Source organism: Nannobrachium achirus (genome assembly GCF_963921795.1).
Source record: "Nannobrachium achirus genome assembly, chromosome: 24".
NCBI classification, from domain to species: Eukaryota; Metazoa; Chordata; class Actinopteri; order Myctophiformes; family Myctophidae; genus Nannobrachium; species Nannobrachium achirus.
The window spans coordinates 31400061-31422770 of NC_137831.1; the positions used below are offsets into that span (position 1 = coordinate 31400061).

Here is a 22710-nt window from a genome sequence, read left to right on the forward strand (position 1 = left end):
TTTTGTCTTATCCTTTTAGCTTTTTTTTTTTTTTTTTTTAAGATTTGTTTTTGGGCTTTTTGCCTTTATTGGATAGGACAGTAGACTGACAGGAAATGGGGGAGAGACAGGGAGTGACACGCGGCAAAGGTCGCCCGGATCGGGAATCGAACCGGCGACGCCGACAGGCATTGTTGCCGAAATGGCAATGCCTATATGGTATGCGCCACTAGGCCACCAGGCGCCCCGTATCCTTTTAGCTTTAATTAGTCCCCCCAGGAATCCGCGGAGAAAAATGCTTTATTCCGCGGAGAACAATCCTGATTCTGCGGAATTCTGTGGTGAACAATTCTTGATTCCGCGGACATTAATAAACAACCTAAAATGACCAGTTATCAAGCTAAAAATGATATAGTTCTAATAATCAAGTAAAACCCTTCATGAAATAGCTACAATTAATTGTAATTAGTGGTTAGAATAATCAAATAATCATTTTTGAGAATAAAAATCTAATATTAAATCTATTATTTTTTTAATTGTTATTGTTTTTAATAATTACTTTCTGTTGCAAAGACTATATTGTCATGCAAATTAACCAATGCCCATAGTAACCACATTTTAGAGGATAGCCTACCTACTACCTAGTATGGGTGTAATATTTATTTATTCTCTTCTGTATTAGCATTGTTATTGCCAGGACCATTATAGAGGCAGAGAGGAACTATAGATCAGGACTGTCAGGAACGAATGTGGGACCGGACCAATACAGCGTCAGTGCAACTAGCAGGAGGAAGCTAAGCTATTCCCCAGGCTCTGTATGAAGTGGCCACTTGCCAGACCATGTACACATTGTTTTATAATAGTAGTAATGACTACTCCCGCCGCTCTGCTGCCACTCGCGACCGCTATTCCGCGGACGTCAGAAAAGTCCGCGAACGGCCGAGAAATCCGCGGGTGGTCGCGAATTCCGCGAAAAATTCTGCGATCGTGGAATCGCGGATTCCTGGGGGGACTATTTAATGTTATACTGCACCACAAGCTGTTTACATTTCTGACCAAATCAGGGGTGCCCGCTGGCCTACTGGTCCAGGCGCATACAACATAGGCATTGCCAATAGGCATTGATGCCTGACGACGTCGCCGGTTCGATTCCCGATCCGGACGACCTTTGCCGCATGTCAATTCCCATCTCTCCCCCTCATTTCCTTTCAGTCTACTGTCCTATCAAATAAAGGCATAAAAAAGTATTCAATCAATCAATGAAAACCACTTGAACTCCAGCTTAAAAAAAAGGCCGATCTACAAGCTCTCAACTAGATTTGGCTATTTTTGCAGAAGTTGGTAGAGATCCTAGAGGGGAAAAAGCGGTCCAAGTACAGTTGTTGTAACTCAGGTCTATTTCACTAAGAATAGTAGTGTTTAAATGGTTTTATCTGGTTGACACTCTGAATTCTAACTGTGCAGGTCCATGCAGTAACATGTACACAGCACAGTACTTGTGCAATGGAAGAAGAAAACGAGGGGGAAAAAAGTATCTCTCTCTCCCTTTTTTTGCTCCTGGGTGGCGCCCTCCCTCGCCTACCTGGTCGTACCCTCCAGATGTTGCCCGAGGGGCTGAATGGGCCGATAGAAAGGCCTGGACCGGGCTGCTCTCGGCTGGGTCGGGGCGGGTGGCCAGCGCACACACACACGCACACACACCGCACAGGGCAAACGTCAACGCTGGTGCTGCTACTGGAAAAACTGAGCCAAGCGTAATGGCAAGCGCGCACGGGAAGGTGTGTTTGAGTAGGTGTGTGTGTCTCCATCAGCATAGGTTGTAGTTTATGTTATGCAGGAAGGAGGTGTGTGTGTGTGTGTGTGTGTGTGTGTGTGTGTGTGTGTGTGTGTGTGTGTGTGTGTGTGTGTGTGTGTGTGTGTGTGTGTGTGTGTGTGTGTGTGTGTGTGTGTGTGTGTGTGTGTTTGTGCGTGTGTGCGAGTGTGTGTGTGTGTGTGTGTGTGTGTGTGTGTGTGTGTGTGTGCGTGTGCGTTTGAGTGTGTACGCGTGCGACTGCGTGCACATGTGTGCAGCCTCTGTGCTTACAGTAGGTTTTATGTGCATGATCAAATGTGTCTTGCACACTGTATATGCGATGGAGAAGTGTGTGTGTGTGTGTGTGTGTGTGTGTGTGTGTGTGTGTGTGTGTGTGTGTGTGTGTGTGCGTGTGTGTGTGTGTGTGTGTGTGTGTGTGTGTGTGTGTGTGTGTGTGTGTGTGAGAGAGAGAGAGAGATTTATTTGGTTTCGCCTTGACCAAAAGATTATCCGATAAACACTTTTAAAGCCACCAGTAAAAGCCCTTCATCCCATAAATCACACTAAAGCCTGATTTCCACCTTGTCGTACAACGGTGTATGGCGTGCCGAAAACCGCAGATCTACAAGCAAAAAAATTACGCTGCTCCGTGGTGCGACGTGAGCTTGCACTTTGCCCATTTTCTCTTACGAGTGTGCAGCTCGTAAGAGTTGAAAAGGTCCCCCCCCCCCCCCCAAGTTCACTTTAAAAACTATTTTCTTTATAGAACTCAAATTTCCCAAGTGTGCAGAAAAACGGCCCCAGGATCCAATCCCACCAGACAAATCTCCTGCTAGCTTTCCCTAATATCCATCTCTATAAAGACAGAAATAAAAAACCCACCAGAGAGCGAACAGCCCTTTTTTCTGTGCTGCCTTTTTAGGTGGAAATACCAAGTAATCGGCCCCACACACAGACACTCACTTCACCGATGAACCTTCCAATACCCCGGAGCAACTGGCCACGCCACCAGTAAAAGTCTCCCCTCCCATTAAAATCTTGACAAGTGAGTGTATCCTCAAAAAACCACAGAAACAGAGGTTGTGTGTTTTCCCCGTGCGTCGGCCTCATTACTCATAACTCATCAAAGCCTTCTTGCGCTTCTCTTTACCGTAAGAAAAAAAAAACCTTCCTCAAAGGTATTTGTCTTTTTACTGCCGCTTTGGTTTTAGCTGCATCATAATTTCAGCTAAGCTGTTTTGGCTTTCGTTCGGCTTTCGTTTTTTTTCTTTTTCGGGGTGGATAATGAGGCACTCGGTTCTCGGTCCCACAGCCATATCGACTCCATAGACCTCGGCTTCCCGGCTGCGTGGGAGAGAGGAGATGAGACAAAAGGATGAGTTACAGCCCTTCTCTTTGCGAAAGGGAATGAGACGAGGCACGTCCAGGGGCGTCACAAGGGGGGAGGGAAAGTGGGACTGAGTTACCAGGGCCCGAGGTGGAGGGGCCTTAATTATTTTATAGCTATTTAGCTATTGAAAAATAGCAGATCTACAAGCTCGCAGCACGGCACCGATTGCCGCGCTGAGAGCTTGTAGAGCTGCTATTTTTGAGCGGTGGTCACAACGCTCCTATACGTGGCCGTGTGTGTGGGTCTGTCTGTCTGTCTGTCTGTCTCCGTGTCCGTAGCCTGCAGTTACCTTTTCTGACCACACATGTTAAGGGAGGGGCGCTGTTGCACACACACACACACACACACACACACACACACACACACACACACACACACACACACACACCACCGCTCAGTTCACACGAGTGTGATTTTTTTAAAGTCGTGAGAATGTGTGCAAATCTTTGAATATATGTATTTTTTAAGCGAACATTTGTAACTCAAATTTTGCTTCTGGGGGGTACCTGGAACTAAATATTTTGAGATGGGGGTCCGACGGTCCGTGGCCAAATACATATATTTTGGGGCTCCTTCACATGAAAAAGTTTGAGCACCACTGACATAGAAACATAGTTTTCTCAATAAAACCTTAGAAGGATTTGAAATACTGAAAGACAAATTCTTCCCGATTTTTCAAAAATAGCAGATCTACAAGCTTGCACGTATCTGCTATTTCTAAATAGTTAAAGCACAAAATAATGCGTAGTAATGCGTTCCCAGTCTAAATGGGTTAAACCCCCTCCCCCTATGAAGAACATTCTTGGGGGGGCCCGCAGAAAATCCTTGTACCCAGGGCCCAGAATTTGGTGCGACACCCCTGGTTACAGCCCTTCTCTTTGCAAAAGGGAATCAGACGAGGCACGTCCTCTGCTGCTGCTGCCTCTCTGCTCTCTGAAATGTGGTCCAACGAGGAAATGGAGAGAGAGGAACTCTGGGGGGATTGTGTTTTTGCAGCTCCGCTCCCTAGAATCAGAAGTAGAATAAAAACCGCTCCGTTGGCCAAGACTCAAGAGTTTGGCAGATGCGTGGGAAGAGAGGGGGTTACGCAGGTGTGTGTGTGCGTGGCTACGTGCGCGCGTGCGTGTAAGAGAGAGTGAGTGAGGTCACAGGGAGATAGTGGTGGTGTTTGTTTGATGGTGTGTTTGATGAGGTGATTTGCTTGTCCACAACAAAAAAACTACATATCTAAATCAGAGTATTCCGGCAGCATTGCGTTCCAAACGTTTCCAAGTTCCACAGTCCACAAGCGGAATATTTCTAAAATCAAATGTTGGTAAAACAAAAGGTTGCACTAAAGGCGCCCTTGCATAAATCGCATTCTCCTTCATGCTTTCATGTGCTAACTTTCGTACCTATATCATTGTAAGTTCAAGTTTTCATCAGCGATGTTGCAGCTTTTTTGGGGGTTGAAGGGGAGTTTTCCAATGCTTTTCTCCCGTACATGTACACACACCTGACTAATTAATGTGCACGTCAGAATTTCTGTCTGAATTATTCATATCGTCGTTGTCGGGTGGAAACCTTGTATGTTTGTTTTTTATATCATTTAAAAAAATGAAATAAACTAGTGAAAACAGCCGATAGGCGTTGTGTGCTTGTAGATCTGCTGTTTTCACTACTTTTGTGCGACGGCCTTGTCTGATGAAGCAGGGCTTTACTTTGCGAAAAAAAACATACAAATTTGAAACTTGGAGATACGAGGTTTCTGCCCGACAGTGACGATTGTGCCGGTTATTCACGTCGCTGCTGGTGGGTAATGACCTCCGCGACTCCTAATAAAACAGCTGATGGCAGCACACGATTTAATATAAGTTATAAAAGTCTTTAAAGGGGCTGTGGGGAACTCACATTTCTGCTTTTTAAGACACGCTTTAGCCAACTGGATGTTCTGTTATTTAGCTATTATTTATATCGTCTCTGAAGAGTGGAAACCTCCTATGTCCAAAACTGTTATTCTTCAGGATTCAAATAAAAAAAACAGCAAATGTAGCATATCCGCGAGCTCGAACTGCGGCGAAGCGGCTTGTTTCGAGCCTGGGGATTGCTTCTGTTTCAAAACGCATCGCGTTTCGAGTTTGCAGATCTGCTACGGTAGTTTTGAATTGTGTTTGGGGCGTGAACTTACGAAAACACACAAACCGTTAGAACAATGGCGATAAGAGCTTTCAGCCCGACAGCAACGATATACAGTATGTGGTATTTTTCACCCCAATAAGTATTGTTCCAGACCAGAGGTTTTCAAATATAAAATGTTTTCCCCCAGACGTTGTGCTTTTGTAACCATGCAGTTGCATGTGTTCTTTCTCTCTCTCTCTCTCTCTCTCTCTCTCTCTCTCTCTCTCCCTCTCTCTCTCTCTCTCTCTCTCTCTCTCTCTCTCTCTCTCTTTCTCTCTTTATCTCTCTCTCTAGAATGGTTCCTTCCCTGTGAAGCGCAGCAGTTCAGAACCGTTTGGAAAAGGTGAGACCACATACATGACTCTTTCTTTTTTGCCCTTTTGCCCCCTTTTTCTCCCCAATTTAGTCGCTATGCCAATTCATTTCTTCTCGCACACATTTCTGCGCATCGCCTCTGCGCTGTTGCATCCTACTGACTCACCTACCATTGAGGAGCCCCCACCGGGAGGACGTAGAGCCTTCGTCCTACTCCTCCCGCCCAACCCTCCCTGCCGACAGGTGCCGCCCCCCAGCCCAGTACTTTTGTACTTTAACTCAAGGGTGCATTTTGAACACAGGATTTCTACTTGCAGTATTGATACTTTTACTTAAGTACCAGTAAGACGCCCTAAGGTCGAGCTGAAGCAACAGAGACTGTAGATATGGGCGACCCCCAGATATGGGCTTAATATTGATGGCATCAGGGATCTCCATAATATGAGCAAAAAAGTCTTATTCACTTTACAGTGAATAAATCCTCTATCTGCATTCAGGGAAGGACCTAGATCCAGAACCCCCCCAACTTCAACTATTTTATGAAAAACCTCAGCCTCCCATGTTGCATTGAAATTGCATTTCAATTAGTTTTCCCAAAAGCAAAGTGAAATTGGCTAATGTAGATATACGTCTTATGCACAGTGTTAATTTGACCCTGAGAGTGCAAAAATGTAACCAAATGGACCCATAAGGATCCATTTGACTCCATTATGTGCATGCTCATAATTTTTACTGTGCATTATATTGAGCGTATTACTTACGGCCTTTCAGAAAGTGGTTAATAACTGCTTATTTGCTCTCCAGTTTGTGTCCGGCATTTCTTTGGCATTCATCAACACACAGTCACACACACCCTCGCGCCGCCCCCCAATGGAAAGTGCCGATGTAAGACGTTTGGCCAGATACCTATATACACCTGGGCTAAGTCATATTTGCATGTGGTTTGTGAATATTTGAACGAGCCGAGCTGTGCTTGGCCCGCGCTGCCAGACACTTAAACAGCCTCCGAAGTGGAAAACATCAGCTGAGAGATAACATAAATCAACCCCGCCGCTGCTTTGGTATTAACAGGCTTCTGCGATGCATTCAGTGGTGGAAGAAATGCTCAATACTCATACAATTTCGGCATTTAGCAGACGCTTTTGACACTGTAGGATACAAGGTAACCAATGAACCTAGTCTCTGTCTAAATAACATTCTAAATTACTTTCTTAAAGGGGAAGACCACCCATTTTCAATATTGAACTATGTCATTAATATACCTTAGAGGAGTTGTGTGGAAATAAAACAAAGTTCCCCCTCTTCTGTGTTGCCTAGAACTGGAGGATTGATTTTGGGGTTTGTATTGTAAAGTACAATGTGATGACATCACACCATTGTACTTTACAATACAAACCCCAAAATCAATCCTCCAGTTTTAGGCAACACAGAAGGGGGGGAACTTTTTATTTATTTATTTCCACACAACTCCTTTAAGGTATATTAATGACATAGTTCAATATTGAAAATGGGTGGTTTTCCCCTTTAAAGGGTTAGTTACTATAACTTACTATAAAATAACTTTCTTTTCCTATTGATTACTCACCCCATGGAGACTGGAATTCATGGATATTGTTGTGTTTTTGTCACAATCCTAAGCCAATAGTTTGATGACCAGCAGTGGTTCCCTATGGAGACACAAAGAGCCTGATTTGTTCCCTATGGAGACACAGAGTCTCCTCAAATCATTGGCTTAGGAATGCGACCATAACAAAAAAAGATATCCATGAATTCAATGGGGTGAGTAATCGATAGAAAGTCATTTTGGGGGTGAACCATCCCATTAACATTTGTGGTCAAGAAACACAAACCTAGAAAACAAAACTTGAGAACGAGTGACTAAGATATGTCTGCGTCAACTTCAAAAATAACAAAAGTAGCAGATCTACATGCTCAAAACCACGCCGTGGTTCGAGGTTGCTGAACGATCAGTCACCGGCCGCTCAGTCACAAGTGTTAAGAGTGAAAAAAGAGCACACATCTGCAAGAAAGATTTCCAGGAATAATAATAAAAAAGTAAGGAATTTTATTTGATATCATTCATGTCCGTGTACCTTTGAAGTTACACAGCAGGTATCTTAGAGCACCAGGGATCATGAAACTTGGCCCGCGCTTAAACAACCACGTAAAACTACCAACTACAGAAAGGTAGAAGTCAACTCGGTTTTATTTGCAAAGCGCGTTAAACCACAGAGCAAATATACCGTTTTTAAACTTTATTTAACCAGGAAGTCGCAGTGAGATTAAAAAATCCTCTTTTACAAGTGAGACCATTTCTACAGAAGACAGCTATAGCCAAAACGGAAGGCAAAGCACAACACATAGCAAATAACAGAAGTACACAACTGGTATAGAAATTAAATCATAAAATACATAATAATGGCATTAAAGGAGCTATAGTCAACGTTTTCTTGAAAAACGGATGCTAAAATAAAAATAATGTTTCGAAAATATTTTATATAAAAATAAGCTTCATATATGTGTTTCTATTCAAAAATGACCACAAAAAGCGTAAAATAACGAGAAAATAATCATTTTGGCCATTGTCAGACCGACACTTTGTTTACATTCTAGTCTATAGACTAGGATGTAAACACAGTGTCGGCCCTACAATAGAAAAAGATGACTATAGCTCCTTTAATGCCTCGCTACGGTAATTTATAATTAAATTATTATTATTTATTTTTTGAATGCATAAAATGTTTGTTTTTTCTCTAATCTGTATGGTAAAGTATGTTAATACTAGTAAGACGCCTCAGGGCGACAAGCGCCATGTCTTGGCCGTCTGGCCAGTGATGTATATCGGACCAGTTCCCCATATATGGATATGAAGTCCTGTTAGATATGGGCTTAATATTGATGACATTAGCGATCACCATATATGGGCATGGAGTGGTTCCCATGACATATCAACATACAATCCCTTTTATGCCCATACATGGAGATCCCTGTCTGAACCAGCCACACCACTGTGATGTCACCTGTTTATGCCCATGTATGGAGATCCCTGCTCTGAGTATCTGACATCGCTGTGATGTCACCTGTGATGTCACAGTGATTTGTCAGGGGAACCACAGTGTCAGGCGTTATCCCTGCTCTGCGTATCTGACATCACTGTGATGTCACCTGTGATGTCACAGTGATGTGTCAGGGGAACCACAGTGTCAGGCGTTACACATATACATACGGAAAATACAAAACCTATACAATTAGGGTGGTTGTATTTTGTCTCCCTGCTCTTCTATTGAGACATTTACATTATGTCAATGGGCATGTCTCACCTAGACACAGGATCTGACTCGCAAGTAGACCTGATAGTCAAGATACAATTTATCCCCTGAGCAAGCAACTATTAGCTCAATGTTAAGAAGTTCAAATCCGGGGTAGAAGAGGAAAGTGACATAGTGCTGCATTACATAGAACAGGGTTAAAAAACAAGTAGGTCTTAGACAGCATATCATTTCTATTTTGAGATGAGGAGAGGTACTCATGTTTGAGGCATGTTTGGCAAAGATATTTGGTGTAGAGGGGAAAAGTGGTCCAAGTACAGACTACAGAGACAATGCATGCAGGACCATTTTTTGCCCGAGTCTAGACTAGACCATTGGGTTCCCAAAGGAGAAGAGGGTCCTTAGTACGTGCGTGCGGGCGTTCAGCCGGAGTCTCACTCCAGTGAAGAGAGGACATTACAGTAATCTGAACCACCAGAATGGTGCTTAGATAACTGTTAAATTATGTGGTCAAAGAGCATTCCACATAATAGGCTCTAATGCAGCCTGACAGTGTTGCGGGTTCGATTCCCAAGCCTGACGAGCTTTGCTTTGTGTACTAGAAATACTGAATATATATATATATATATATATATATATATATATATATATATATATATATATACTGTGTATATGAATCAATGGGGATACATTTATTGCTATCAAATTATTGTCTTCGAAATGCGACAAAAAATTGAACTCAAGTCTCCATGGCGAGAGTAATCAATAGAAAAAAAATATTGGGGGGTGAACTACTCCTTTAACGCTGTGCTGCGAAGTTGCACGAAAAAGCTTGAGAATAACTGATTCATAAGGAATTTAGTCGGATTTTCAGTAGTCTTAATGGGTTAAAGTACAGTATATTAGAGTAAATATAATTAGTTACTTTCCACCACTGGAGAAGAAGAGAGGTAGGTAGTCAGGAAGCGTCTGTACGCACAGAAGACTCTTTGTCTGACAAGCTGGGTGAACCCCCTCCTCTCTCTCTCTCTCTCTCTCTCTCTCTCTCTCTCTCTCTTAGCAACACACTGACATCTGACCTAACACTGCTCCAGTCTTGTAGCTGTATGCAGGGGCGTCACACCAAATTCTGGGCCCTGGGTACAAGGATTCACTGCGGGCCCCCCATGAATGTTAACTATTGAAAAAATAGCAGATCTACAAGCTCACAGCGCGGCACCGAGTGCCGCGCTGCGAGCTTTAGATCTGCTATTTTTGAAAAATCGTGAAAATGTGTGCCAAGAAACCTATGTTTCCATGTCAGTGATGCTCAAACTTTTTCATGTGAAGGACCCCCCCATCTCAAAATATTTAGTTCCAGGGACCCCCCAGAAGCAAAATTTGAGTTACAAATGTTCACTTAAAAAATACATATATTCAAAGATTTGCGCACATTTTCACGACTTTTCAAAAATAGCAGATCTACAAGCTCGCAGCGCGGCTGTGAGCTTGTATATCTGCTATTTTTCAATAGTTAAAGTTACTAGGGCCCCTCCACCTTGGGCCCTAGTAACTCAGTCCCACTTTCCTACCCCTTGTGACGCCCCTGGCTGTATGCACAGAGAGGGGGGGGGGCAGTGCAGTGGTGGACAAAGTACTTGCATGTTTATTTTGTTTTTGAGCGGTGCAATCGCTCCTAAGCTTGGCTGAGTGTGTAGGTTTCTATGTATGTTTCTATCTGTGTTTGCACGCATGAGTATACTGCAAATAGCTGCAATACCGCTGGGCGACCAAGTGGTGCTGTTGAGCACGAAAGAGAGAGAGAGAGAAAGAGGAGAGAGAGACAGAGGGACAGAGAGACAGAGAGAGAGAGAGACATTCCCACACTCACTGCGTTCATGATTTGAGGCATTTTGTTCAAAACGGACCAATCCCGCAAACTTTGGAAGTCAATGTTAGCCAATTAGGATAGAATATGAAATATCAGACAGATCCGTCTTGATCACATGACTAAAGAGATACTATGTACTGATTTGTGTGATTTTGTTCCAAAAATGAGTTTTGGACAAAATCTGTCTCAGCCAATCAGGATGGAATCTGAAAAATCTGAAAGACTATATAGATAGTGTATAAAAAAATTATTGTTTTGCAAACATCTGCCTCCTGGTGGCGCTATAACGGCAATAACAACAACGTGGAAAACGTGGGGGCAGAGCCTCCGGGGAGTGTGTGTGCAAAGTTTCACACTGATGATCAGTCCAACGGTGCTGGACATTAGCTGTTCACAGACACAGACAGACGGATGGACAGGTCAGTCCTACACGTTCAGTGTGGAGAGATGATGGGGCGTTTTGTGAGGGCTGCTTTGTGAGGTGGAAGTGTTTGCAGGTAGAGGGTGGAAAAATTGCTTGCTCGGGGTGGTGGACAATGTTCGGTCTCAGCTCTATATGTTGAGTGACGATTATGGCACTGCACAGTAGGGCATTCACCAAATATTCGAATATCAAAGTCACTATTCAACGTTGTTCACCGAAGTTGAATATTCGCTTATTTTTATTTTATTTTATTGTTTTCTCTTTAAAAAATGTATAGTTTATAAAACTTGGCTAGATAGGAAGTCATAAGAATGAGTTGTCAATGCCCATGGTGGATGCATTTGTTAATGCTCTATGCCAGGGGTTCTCAAACCTTTTTAGGCTGTGACCCCCAAAATAAACATATTTGAACTGGTGACCCCCACCCTGACAAGCACTTGGAATTGTAGGTATTACATTTAATGTGACTCGGTTCCACAGATAAATATTGTGAAAATAGCAGATCTACATGCTCACAACGCCTCGCGTTGCGAGGCGTTGTGAGCATGTAGATCGGCTATTTTCACAATGTTCGCCTCTTGCTCACTTAATATTTGACAGTTTGGCCAGTCCTGTCGAATATTCGACTATTCGAATACTTTGAGGTCGAATAATTCCAATACTAAAAATCACCATTCGTGAATGCCCTACTGCACAGTAAAATCCTCTGTGTGAAAATGGTAAAGGTAAAGGTACACAGACGATCTTACTGTGGGTCAAGCACCTTGTGTGACATTCTGCAAATGAACATGCACATAAACATCATCAATGAAGTTCATCATTTCTAGATGCGTCCGTTAGCTCAGTCTGGTAGAGCTCTTGTCCTTATGTCCCTATGTATGCAGTACGAACAGCTGCGGTCACACGAGACTAATGTCATAGAATGCGATTGTACTTTGTATCAATACCTTACCACAGTGTAGAAATGTTCTGTTACGAGTAAATGTTCAAGTATTCAAAATGTACTTGAGTGAAAAAGAGCAAAATATACCAAATGTACAGAAAGTAAATGTACTCATTATGCAGAAAGTTTTCAAATAGCTGATTCAAATAGACAGAATATATAAACAAGTGGTTCATTTACAGCTATGTTTCGAGATAATCAGAATCTACAAAGTAATTTTGAACTAAAATCGTAGTATAAATAATTGTAGTGGACTCAATGAAATGAGTACACAGGACCGCAATTTAAACAAGCCACAGTGCTTTCTTGGGTTTGAAGGTATAGTATCCAGTACAAGTACAAGTACATTGTACTCAATGTACAAGTAAATTGAGTACAAGTTCATTTAACATTGGACATCTCTGTAAAGTAATGTCTAACCCTAACCCAATACCAAATTGTACAGCATTCACTAACAAAGTAAAGCACTGTTTCATCATACAAGGCCATCGCACAAAAGTAGTGAAAACAGCTGATCTACAAGAACACAACGCCTCGCACCGCGAGGCGTTGTGTGCTTGTAGATCGGCTGTTTTCACTAGTTTAAATCATTTTAAAAATATTACTTTCCGCCACTGACAGATGGAACGGTCCATTTTCAGGCGTCTAGCCGACGTTCTTGTTCCAAAACTTTACAATAGCCAGGAGTTCTCCATCCAAGTGGTTTCTCATTGGGCTGTGTGACGCATCACCCTAGCTAAACGGCTAAATGGAAACGATTTCAATAAAGCTTTCCCGGTGAAAGGCCTGCTTTATGCCTCATCGTACGAGGGTGTCACGTGCCCCAAATAATAGTGGATCCATAAGCTTAAAACGCGCAGAGTCCGCGTTGCGTTGTGGGCTTGGAGATCGGCATTGTTGGTACGATGAGGTATACTGTACATCAGCAGGCTTAAGGCTTTCCAAAGTTCGTTTTTTTTCCTTCTTCTTTTCCCCCCTCTCTCGATTGGAAAAGCCTAACTTTTTTTTGTTTAGTCTTTTATGTGTTCTTTTGGAAACGTTTCAGACGTGTTGATTGAAATGCACTCGGCGGCGGTCGGACGGAGATCAAGCCGTAACGAGAGCGCCAGCGATCACTGCAGACGTTTTATTTCCTCTCGCCTTGGGTCTCTGTGGAAAAAAAAGCACAAAACGACGTAGTTTCAACTGGCACGTATACCTCGCCGATCGGACGTGTCCTCTGCCGGTGCCAAAAAAACGATGGCGGTTGCGCCAAAGAAACGCTGATCTGGGGACTGATCTGAGAGCGAGCGAGAGGGAGAATTCTTGTGGTCATCAAAGTCATTCCTAACATTTCTATACATGAGAGAGAGAGAGAGAGAGAGAGAGAGAGAGAGAGAGAGAGAGAGAGAGAAGACAGAAACAAGGGGAAGAGTGACAGCGAAGGGGGTAGTGATATTGGGCGGGCACGGGTGAGTTTGGGTCGAATCTTCAATGGAAGTCTATTCAAAGCCGATGAATGGGAGACCCAGCGCCCCACACCCCCCCAAAACCCCATCTCTCTCTCTCTCACTCTCTCTCCCTGTCTTTCGGTGTCTCTCAGTGGTGTAAAGTAACTAAGTACTTTACTGTACTTAAGTACTGTACTTACGTAGAGTTTTGAGGTACTTTTACTTTACTGAAGTATTTCCAATTATCAGTACTTTCACTTCTACTCCACTACATCTCGGATCCAAATATTGTACTTTTACTCCACTACATTTATTTGAAAACTTTAGTTACTAGTTACTTTGCAGATATAAATTATAATATTATAAAACATACACTAACGACTTTAGCCCTATTTTACACCTAGGCTATTTGAAAATAGCAGATCTACAAGCTCACAAACGTCGCTTTGTTAGCTTGTAGATCATGCTATTTTCAAACATTGTTGTGCTTTTACTTTTGGTACTTTAAGTACTTATTGATGCCAATGCTTTCATACTTTTACTCAAGTACATTTTGAATTCCGGGCTTTTACTTGTAAGGGTGCCCTCACACCAAAATACCTAGAGTGGAATCCGCCAATGCATTTCAATGAGAATGGAGCGTTTTTTGCAGAGATCCTCTACTGGCAAAAAAAAAACGCTCCATTCTCATTGAAATGCATTGTCGGAATCCACTCTATGTATTTTGGTGTGAGGGCACCCTAACAGAGTATTTCTATATTGAGGTATTGATACTTTTACTTAAGTAAAATAAGTGAGTATTTTTTCCACCACTGCTCTCTCTCTCTCTATGTCTCTCTGTCTGTCTCTCTCTCGCTCTCCCTCCTCTCTCTCTCTCTCTCTCTTTGCATCTTTTTTTTCTCCCCTTTTTCTTCTTTTTTTCTACTGCTGTCCGTAGATTTAATTAAACGGGCCCCCTGGTGAGACCAAAGGAGGCTCTCTTTCTCCAACTGCACGGACGGACAACTATGTAGAGAAAAACCCGTGTGCACCGTGCACGCACACGTGCACACACACACATGCACAGACACGTTTGTATTACTATACTTGTGAGGAGCCTCCGTTGGTTTCCATTGACTGACCTTGAACTCATGACCTCTGACCTCCCTAACACTCGCACAGTTAGGGCTGTCACAATCATGACATTTTACATGACGATTAATTGTCACTCAAATAATTGCGATTAACAATTTAATTGTGTTTTTGTCGTTGACAATTATATTTCTGTTAGGCTTGTAGGCTTTGAAGTTGCACACGTGCAGATATGAAACATAACCTAAATATACAAAGAAATGACTGACATATTTGACAACTTTATACTTACGATATACGATCTATAAGCTCACAATGCAGCAAAGGTATGGCTCCTCCATACCTCCAAAAGCTGATCAACCCCTACACCCCCACTCGTTCACTTAGATCAGCCAACACAGGGATGCTGACCGAACCCTCGCTAAAAACTCCAGGGCAAAAATCCACTCGTCCGAGACAGTTTGCCCTCTTGGCTCCCAAGTTGTGGAATAAACTCCCTGTCGCACTTAGAACAACGGACTCACTCGCTACCTTTCGCCATGGACTGAAGACTCACCTTTTCAGACTCCACCTAAACCCTTAGCACTACAGTAAAATCAATGACCATACATGAAGCTAGTTAACATTTGTTTGTTAGGTTTCTTTAGAACTTGATTATATTGTGTTTTTCTCTAGATAGATATCCATTTACATTGTTATATTGCTGTTAATGTACTGACCTATTATCTTGTTTATTATTGCGATGTTGTATCTGCTTATTGTAAGTCGCTTTGGATTAAAAGCGTCTGCTAAATGCCTAAACTGTAAACTGTAAACTGTAATGCGCTGCGATGCGTCACGTTGTGAGATTTCAGATATTTTTTTTAAATGTTTCTCTACCCTGAGACAACTAAAGAGTTATTTACGGACAACAATAACTAATACAAGATTGTCAAATGTAGGCATTTTGCGCAGAGAAGGAACAGGAAATAAATAACAGTATTTACCGGTAAGAGCAAAAGACAGGAGGCTGCAACTTTTTTCAACATGGAAACGATTATGACGATCATGACAAAATAATTGCGATTATGTCAAATAATTGCGAATAGGGGGACCTTCTGCATAATGAGTACTTTTGCTCTTGGTACTTTAAGTGTCTTTAATTTTTATGCCAATACTTCTGTACTTTTACTCAAGTAAATTTGGAATAGAGAACTTGTACTTGTAAGGGTGCCCTCACACCAAAACACCTATGAGAGTGGAATCCGCATTCTGCCAATGCATTTCAATGATAAGGGAGCGTTTTTTGCAGAAATCCTCTGCTGGCATGAAACCGCTTCACTCTCATTGAAATGCATTGGCGGAACACAGATTCCACTCTCATAGGTATTTTGGTGTGAGGGCACCCTAACAGACTATTTCTACAATAGGCTATTGATACTTTTACTTAATTAAAACATTCAAGTAATTCTTCCACCGCTGACTACACTTGATCCTCCTCCTCCTCTTCCTCTGGTCCTCTCAAGAATAGAATTATGAAAACACACACACGCACGCACGCACACACACACACACACACACACACACACACACACACACACACACACACACACACACACACACACACACGCGCCCACACACACGCACACACACACACACACACACACACACACACACACACACACACACACACACACACACACACACACACACACACACACACACACACACAGGCAGTTGGAATTACATGTAATTAAATAGTGAGCTGATAAAATTGGTCGTGGCAGAGGCAATATTGTTGTGGTGGAGCAAGGAGTATGCACCGACAGACAGACAGACAGGATAATGAGCGAACCACTGCTTTGGAAACATGTGGATTGATGTCTCGTTTTGAGTATTTTCATATGTCTGATCATAGACACCTGTGTGTGTGTGTGTGTGTGTGTGTGTGTGTGTGTGTGTGTGTGTGTGTGTGTGTGTGTGTGTGTGTGTGTGTGTGTGTGTGTGTGTGTGTGTGTGTGTGTGTGTGTGTGTGCTGTGCATTCATTATGTATTCATTTGTTGTGCCTTTGTGTGTCTGTGGTGTGTGTGCATTCTGTGCAAGTACTAAATATATATTTTGTGGTGACACGACTGTGTGCATGCGCCCGAGAGAGAGAGAATGAAGCTGTAGAAAACATCATGGACTGATCACAAATAATTATTCTCTCTCCTCTCCTCTCCTCCTCTCATCCAGTGTTAATTTCGTTGAATAGAACTATGGCGAAAGATGGTCGTCGACTGCCTTTTTTAAACAAAAAGGAAATAAAAACTAAGCTATAATGACTAAAACTAAGACATAAACTAAGACATAAAAACTAGACCGTTAGGGAGGGACTATTGGAGAAGAGATCCAGTAGAACCAAAACAAAGACTAAAAGTCATTTTATGTTCGCTTGCGCTCTGAAAAAAGCAGATCTATAACCTCTTGTAGAGCGAATATGTGAATAAAATATAAGCCTGTTTTTTTTTTCTTTCTTTTTTTAACTCATGTTTCTATCATCAGTGGATCTCAAACTTTTTCATGTCAAGAAGCCCCAAAATTACAGGTATTATTTGACCACGGACCCCCACCTCAAAATATGTTGTTCCAGGGGACCCTGGAAGAAGAGGAAGTCCGCACACTGTTCCAGAGCTCCAGCAACAATTTTATTCAAGGAATGATACAATGTTTCAACCCTTGCGGGTCTCGCGGGTCTTCATCAGGTATGACCCGCGAGGGTTGAAACATTGTATCATTCCTTGAATAAAAAATTGTGTCTGGAGCTCTGGAACAGTGTGCAGACTTCCTCTTCTTTCATATGGTGTGTATTTTTTATTCGGCACCTCTACATTTTTGGAGATGTGCGTGCTGAGTTCCAGGGGACCCTCCAGTAGCAAAGATTTGAGTAACAAAGGTTCGGAATATTTATTCAAAATAGCAGATCTACAAGCTCGCAGTGAGCTTGTATATCTGCTATTTTCTCAGTAGCTAAAGTCTACAATAATCCTCTCCTCTCTCCTGCCCGCAGGCTGTCCCAGCTACCCTACAAGACGGAGGACCTGGCCCAGCACATGCTGATGGCCATCCCCAAGGACCGCATCTCCGCCCTGGACTCCCTGAGCCACCCCTACTTCAGCACGCTGCCCCCGCCCATCACGCAGCTACGAGACAGTACGTACATCTTACACCAGTGGTCTCAACAGGGTCTCCGGGACCCCTAGGGGGTCCTCAGAGTTACTACAGGGGGCCCTCCAAATCTTTGTGTGATAGAAACTTTATTGAACGAGCGGTTAACCACTTGAGTGTCCATGTTCTGAGAACTTTAGCCAAAAACAGCAGGTCTACAAGCTCACAACGCCTCGCAGCGCGAAGAGATTCACCTTGTACTGTAGATCGGCTATTTTCGGCAAAGAGGTTTGGTATAGAGGGGTGAAAAGAGCAGTACAGAGTAAAAAAAATAAGTTTATTAGGTAATGACGGCTCATGTGGTTAAATATCTGAAAACACAAATTGACATGAATCCAAAATACACTGATGATTGTGCTGTCAAACGAAGAAACTATATGGAATCTATGAAAAGGTTGTTGGTTGGTCCCTGCTTCATCTCTCTCTCAACTAAGGGGTCCTTGGCCTGAAAACGTTGAAGACCCCTGTTTTACACGCTCACTTTATGTTCGCCGTGATCTCTCTCCTCTGTCTTACGGTGAGTGTGCGTGCACACCACGATCAGGGCAGACACAGACGCACGTCAATACACGCGCACACACACACACACACACACACACACACACACACACACACACACACACACACACACACACAGTTCGAGGATAGTAATGCACGCACAATCCGAATGAATCTCACCAGGCGCTGCTGGACAAAGAAAATATCAAGTTAAAAAAGAAGAAACATTTTCCGCATATCTTGAATTCTCCCACTGTGTTTTTATTCAACAAAGCAAACAACGTTCATGAACCTGATCAAGTGGAAACTGTTGGTTTGGTATTACCACTTGAACCCTTGCAGCATCCATATTCAGGAGGGGGCATTAGCCAAAAATAGCAGATCGCGACACGTCGTGAGCTCATGTGGATCGGCTATTTTGTTGCAGACATAAGAAATGGCAAATATAGACAGAGACAACTCGGATCCAATTCACTCCATTCTAGAGGGTTTAAGTGGTTTAACAAACACACAGACAGCAGTGCTAGAACTCACAATGGTGTGCGGATATTATTATCATTTTTTGTATCTTTCTACACTGACACCCACACATAACAGAAGGAAAACACGCCCCCACGCAGCGAGACATTCACATTGTTAGTGTCTTATGTCGACAGGTTTGGCTACAACAAGGTAACTGTGCAGCTTTGTGTGTGTGTGTGTGTGTGTGTGTGTGTGTGTGTGTGTGTGTGTGTGTGTGTGTGTGTGTGTGTGTGTGTGTGTGTGTGTGTGTGTGTGTGTGTGTGTGTGTGTGTGTGTGTGCGTGCGTGCGTGCGTGCGTGCGTGCGTGCGTGCGTTTGTCTTTGTCACCGTGTGCTCGGCGAGGGTCTGATTAAAGACACGGACCCCCCGCCGGGGCCGCACAGATGGGCTCTTTCAACATGTCCGCCGTATCCAGCAGCTCTGCTATGCCGCTCACTAAGAATAACACGCACACACGCACGCCCACACACACACACACACACACACACACACACACACACACACACACACACACACACACACACACACACACACACACACACGCACGCACACACGCACATACAAACGGTACGTTTAGTTTTGTTTTTGAAGGCCGTCTGCCTGTCTAGCTACACTGTAAAAAATCCATGGTGTTCGTTTAACGCGTTAGAACCGGGAAAGCATAGCTTTGTTATATTAGATTTTAGTGTTGGCTATTCAAAACTACAAGCTCACAGCTCACTGCAAGCATGTACGTCTGCTATTTTTGAGAATGTTTTGAACAATCTTGAATGTGTTTGAATTTTCCCCCAAAAAAATTTGAAGCATTTCTTAACACGAATCTTCTCTTCTGGGGAGGTCCCTGGGGGCATGTAAAGGTTTGAGAACCACTGATTTAGAACAGTGGTTCTCAACCTTTTCAGGCCTTGACCCCCAAAATAATCATATTTTTATTGGGGACCTCCCCCCCCCCCCCACGTAACAATTTCTGCTTCTAATATTTGACAATTTGGCCAATGTTTCATTTGTAATTTTATTTGTTTTAAAAAGTCATTAAATTGTCTCTTTAGAAATGTGCAGAGACCCTTCAAATATTGAAGGGTCACTTAAACTTTATGCTGGTTTGTTTACTGTTGAGTGAGAAAACAATGTTGCAACAATGTTGCCCTCCTGGCCCCCAAGCTGTGGAATAAACTTCCTGTCGCACTTAGAACAACGGACTCACTCGCTAGCTTCCGCCGTGGACTGAAGACTCACCTTTTCAGACTCCACCTTGACCCACTCAATGACCTGTATGGTCATTGAGTGGGTCAAGGTGGAGTCTGAAGCTAGTCAACATTTTTTTGTTTTTTCTTTTTCTCTTCACTGATTTTATTGTTTTAAATTGATATTCATATGCATTTGTTATATTGTTGTTGATGTTCTGACATGTTATCTTGTTAATATAGTAATGTAGTATCTGTTCATTGTAAGTCGCTTTGGATTAAAAGCGTCTGCTAAATGCCTAAACTGTAAACTGCACATTAAGGTAATCATCTGTCAGGTTAAACTCCGACAAATGGAACTATTTAGTTACATTTTGATGCACTGTCAGAGTCGAGTGAAGGCTGAGGATTTTACAGTGTTACCGCCACCTGTCTCCTCAAGGACGGACGGACGGACGGGCGGACGGACGGAGGAGCAAATAGAACCATGTTCTTTTTAAAGTGGAAGGAGAGAGAGAGAGAGAGAGAGAGAGAGAGAGGATCATCAGTATAGCGGCAGGAAGTCGACCGCAAGAAACCAAGACGAAAAGAACTGAACAGGGAGTGGATAAATTGGTTGAGAAAGAAAACTCTCCATTATTTTCCGTCTAGCTATTTTAAATGATGCTCCAGTCCCCTCCCCCCCCCTCGCTCCTTTGCTGGTGGAGAGTCTTTTAATGAGAGCAGCTATTAGTCATATCGACACACTCATAGCACTACCCACTGTGCTGAATCCTCCCCTGTTAACGTCTGCCAGTACTTTTTGCCACGTACTGTTACCTGTTTATCCACATGAACTCTAGCTTATCCCTTATTCTGGGCATGTAATGTCATAATAACAGGCAAACATTATGACATTACAACATCTACATGTACATCTACAAGCTCACAATGTTTTGCTCCTCATTGTGAGCTTACGCTGTATATCTGCTGTTTTGTGTAGAGGGGGAAAGAAAGTATACTAGGTCTGACTCCCATTTCACTGCTCTCGGTCAAAAATAGACTCTAAACGAGGAAATACTATACATTTATGCATGTTTGCACATGTGTGTAACATACATACAGTACGTACATACATACAAGTATTATGATCACAAATCGGTGTGCATATAGAAATTTGTAAAAGCCTACCTTCTCCTCTGGCCACCTGAAAGGTGAATTTTCAGGGCCGTTTTGAAGGAGGCCAGCGATTATCCATGTTTTAAGGGAAATAGTCAAGGAATTCCACACTTGAGTGGCTGTGTTTTAAAAGGAGAATGTTCCCATATTTGTACTATGTTTTTGTATTATCAAATCGTGGTGTGCGCTCCGCTCCCTCTTGTGTTGTAACTGTGGATGTCGCTAACTTGAGTCGATCAGTTAACCTTACAACGTTCATGTCTGTGTGAACAATCAACACTGCGACTTAGGGGTGGGCGATATGGTGATAATTATCGTTGAGACGATACAATGTCTCCAAGATATGCCTTTTCAGAGGTATCGTATATATCGTGATACAATTGAGGGAGCCTTGAACATTAATACAGAGATTCAGAATTCAATTTAAACCTGCATTTTGGTCTAAATCAGTAGTTCTCAAACTTTAAAAATGTCAAGGTCTCCACTTAACTCTGACAGTATACAAATGAAACCAAATGGACCCGTAAGGGTCCATTTGGTTTCATTTGTATACTGTCAGAGTTACATACTTGTAAAGTTCAATTTAGACCTCCCAAAAGGAACCCAGAGAGTCTAGTTTTTGTCAAGTAACTTGAAAAATATCTATAAAAAACAACTTGAAAAAAGAATTGTGATAAAACCGTGCATTGTGATACAGCTTGGGAAAATATCGTGATATTGTATTTTTGGAGCGGTGAAAGCGCTCCCAATGAACAGGTATGTCCGTGGGTATGTCTGTGGGTGGCTGGGTGGGTGGGTGGCTGGCTGGCCGTGTCCGTAGCCTGGCAATACCTTGAGTGGCCACACACAAAACACTAGTTAAAGGAGGGGCGCTGTTTTGTGCAGGCCAGGCACACTCACCACTCACTCACAGGCACACTCACCACTCACTCACTCACTCACATAGGGTACAGCTGCTCAAATTCACCGCTCCACTTCGAACCGAGGTTTGATTTTTTCCCATATCGCCCACCCCTACTGCGACTGATCTATTCTGACCAATGGCCTTTTTCGTCTGCCCCTACAGATGTGTCCGTCTTCAAGGTCCCAGGAGTGCGGCTGGAGACTGAGGTGAGGGACATATTCAGCCCCAGCCGGAGGGTGAAAGCTCCACTGACACCCCTGGCCAAGTGCTGGTGATGGGACTTTAACGCTCTGCCCAACAGGAAACAGACACTGAGCAAGGTTTTTGGTTGTGTGGTTGGATTAGATCTGGGTCCGTCGCTGAAGTTTTCTCCTGGCGGATTCTTCTCTGCACTTTTCTCCTTTTGTGTGTTGACGTTCAAACGGTTTCAGAAAAGAAGTGGACGATCGTGCTCCTCATTCCCGCGCATTAAAACACTAATGCCCCCCGATTATTTATTGCTATTTTGATCTTTTTGTTCTGGATTGGCAGTAGTGTGACCTGTGCGCGATTTTCCGTGGATGATCCGTGTTCTGTGAGCAGAAATGCTGTCAGCGAACACAGTTCAGATTTGTAAT

At 43.0% G+C, this 22710-nt stretch overlaps 1 protein-coding gene across 1 annotated transcript in view; it reads left to right on the forward strand.

Annotated features, from left to right (window-relative positions):
* cdk15 (cyclin-dependent kinase 15) overlaps window positions 1–22368 on the forward strand; it is a gene marked incomplete at both ends in the record, with an annotated part of 81745 nt that extends 59377 nt beyond the window's left edge. The window contains 3 exons of the mRNA XM_080720309.1: window positions 5613–5661; window positions 17670–17812; window positions 22256–22368. Coding sequence (XP_080576435.1) covers window positions 5613–5661; window positions 17670–17812; window positions 22256–22368 — 305 coding nt within the window. The remainder of the gene's footprint in view (window positions 1–5612; window positions 5662–17669; window positions 17813–22255) is intronic.
* Window positions 22369–22710: the final 342 nt, after the last annotated feature.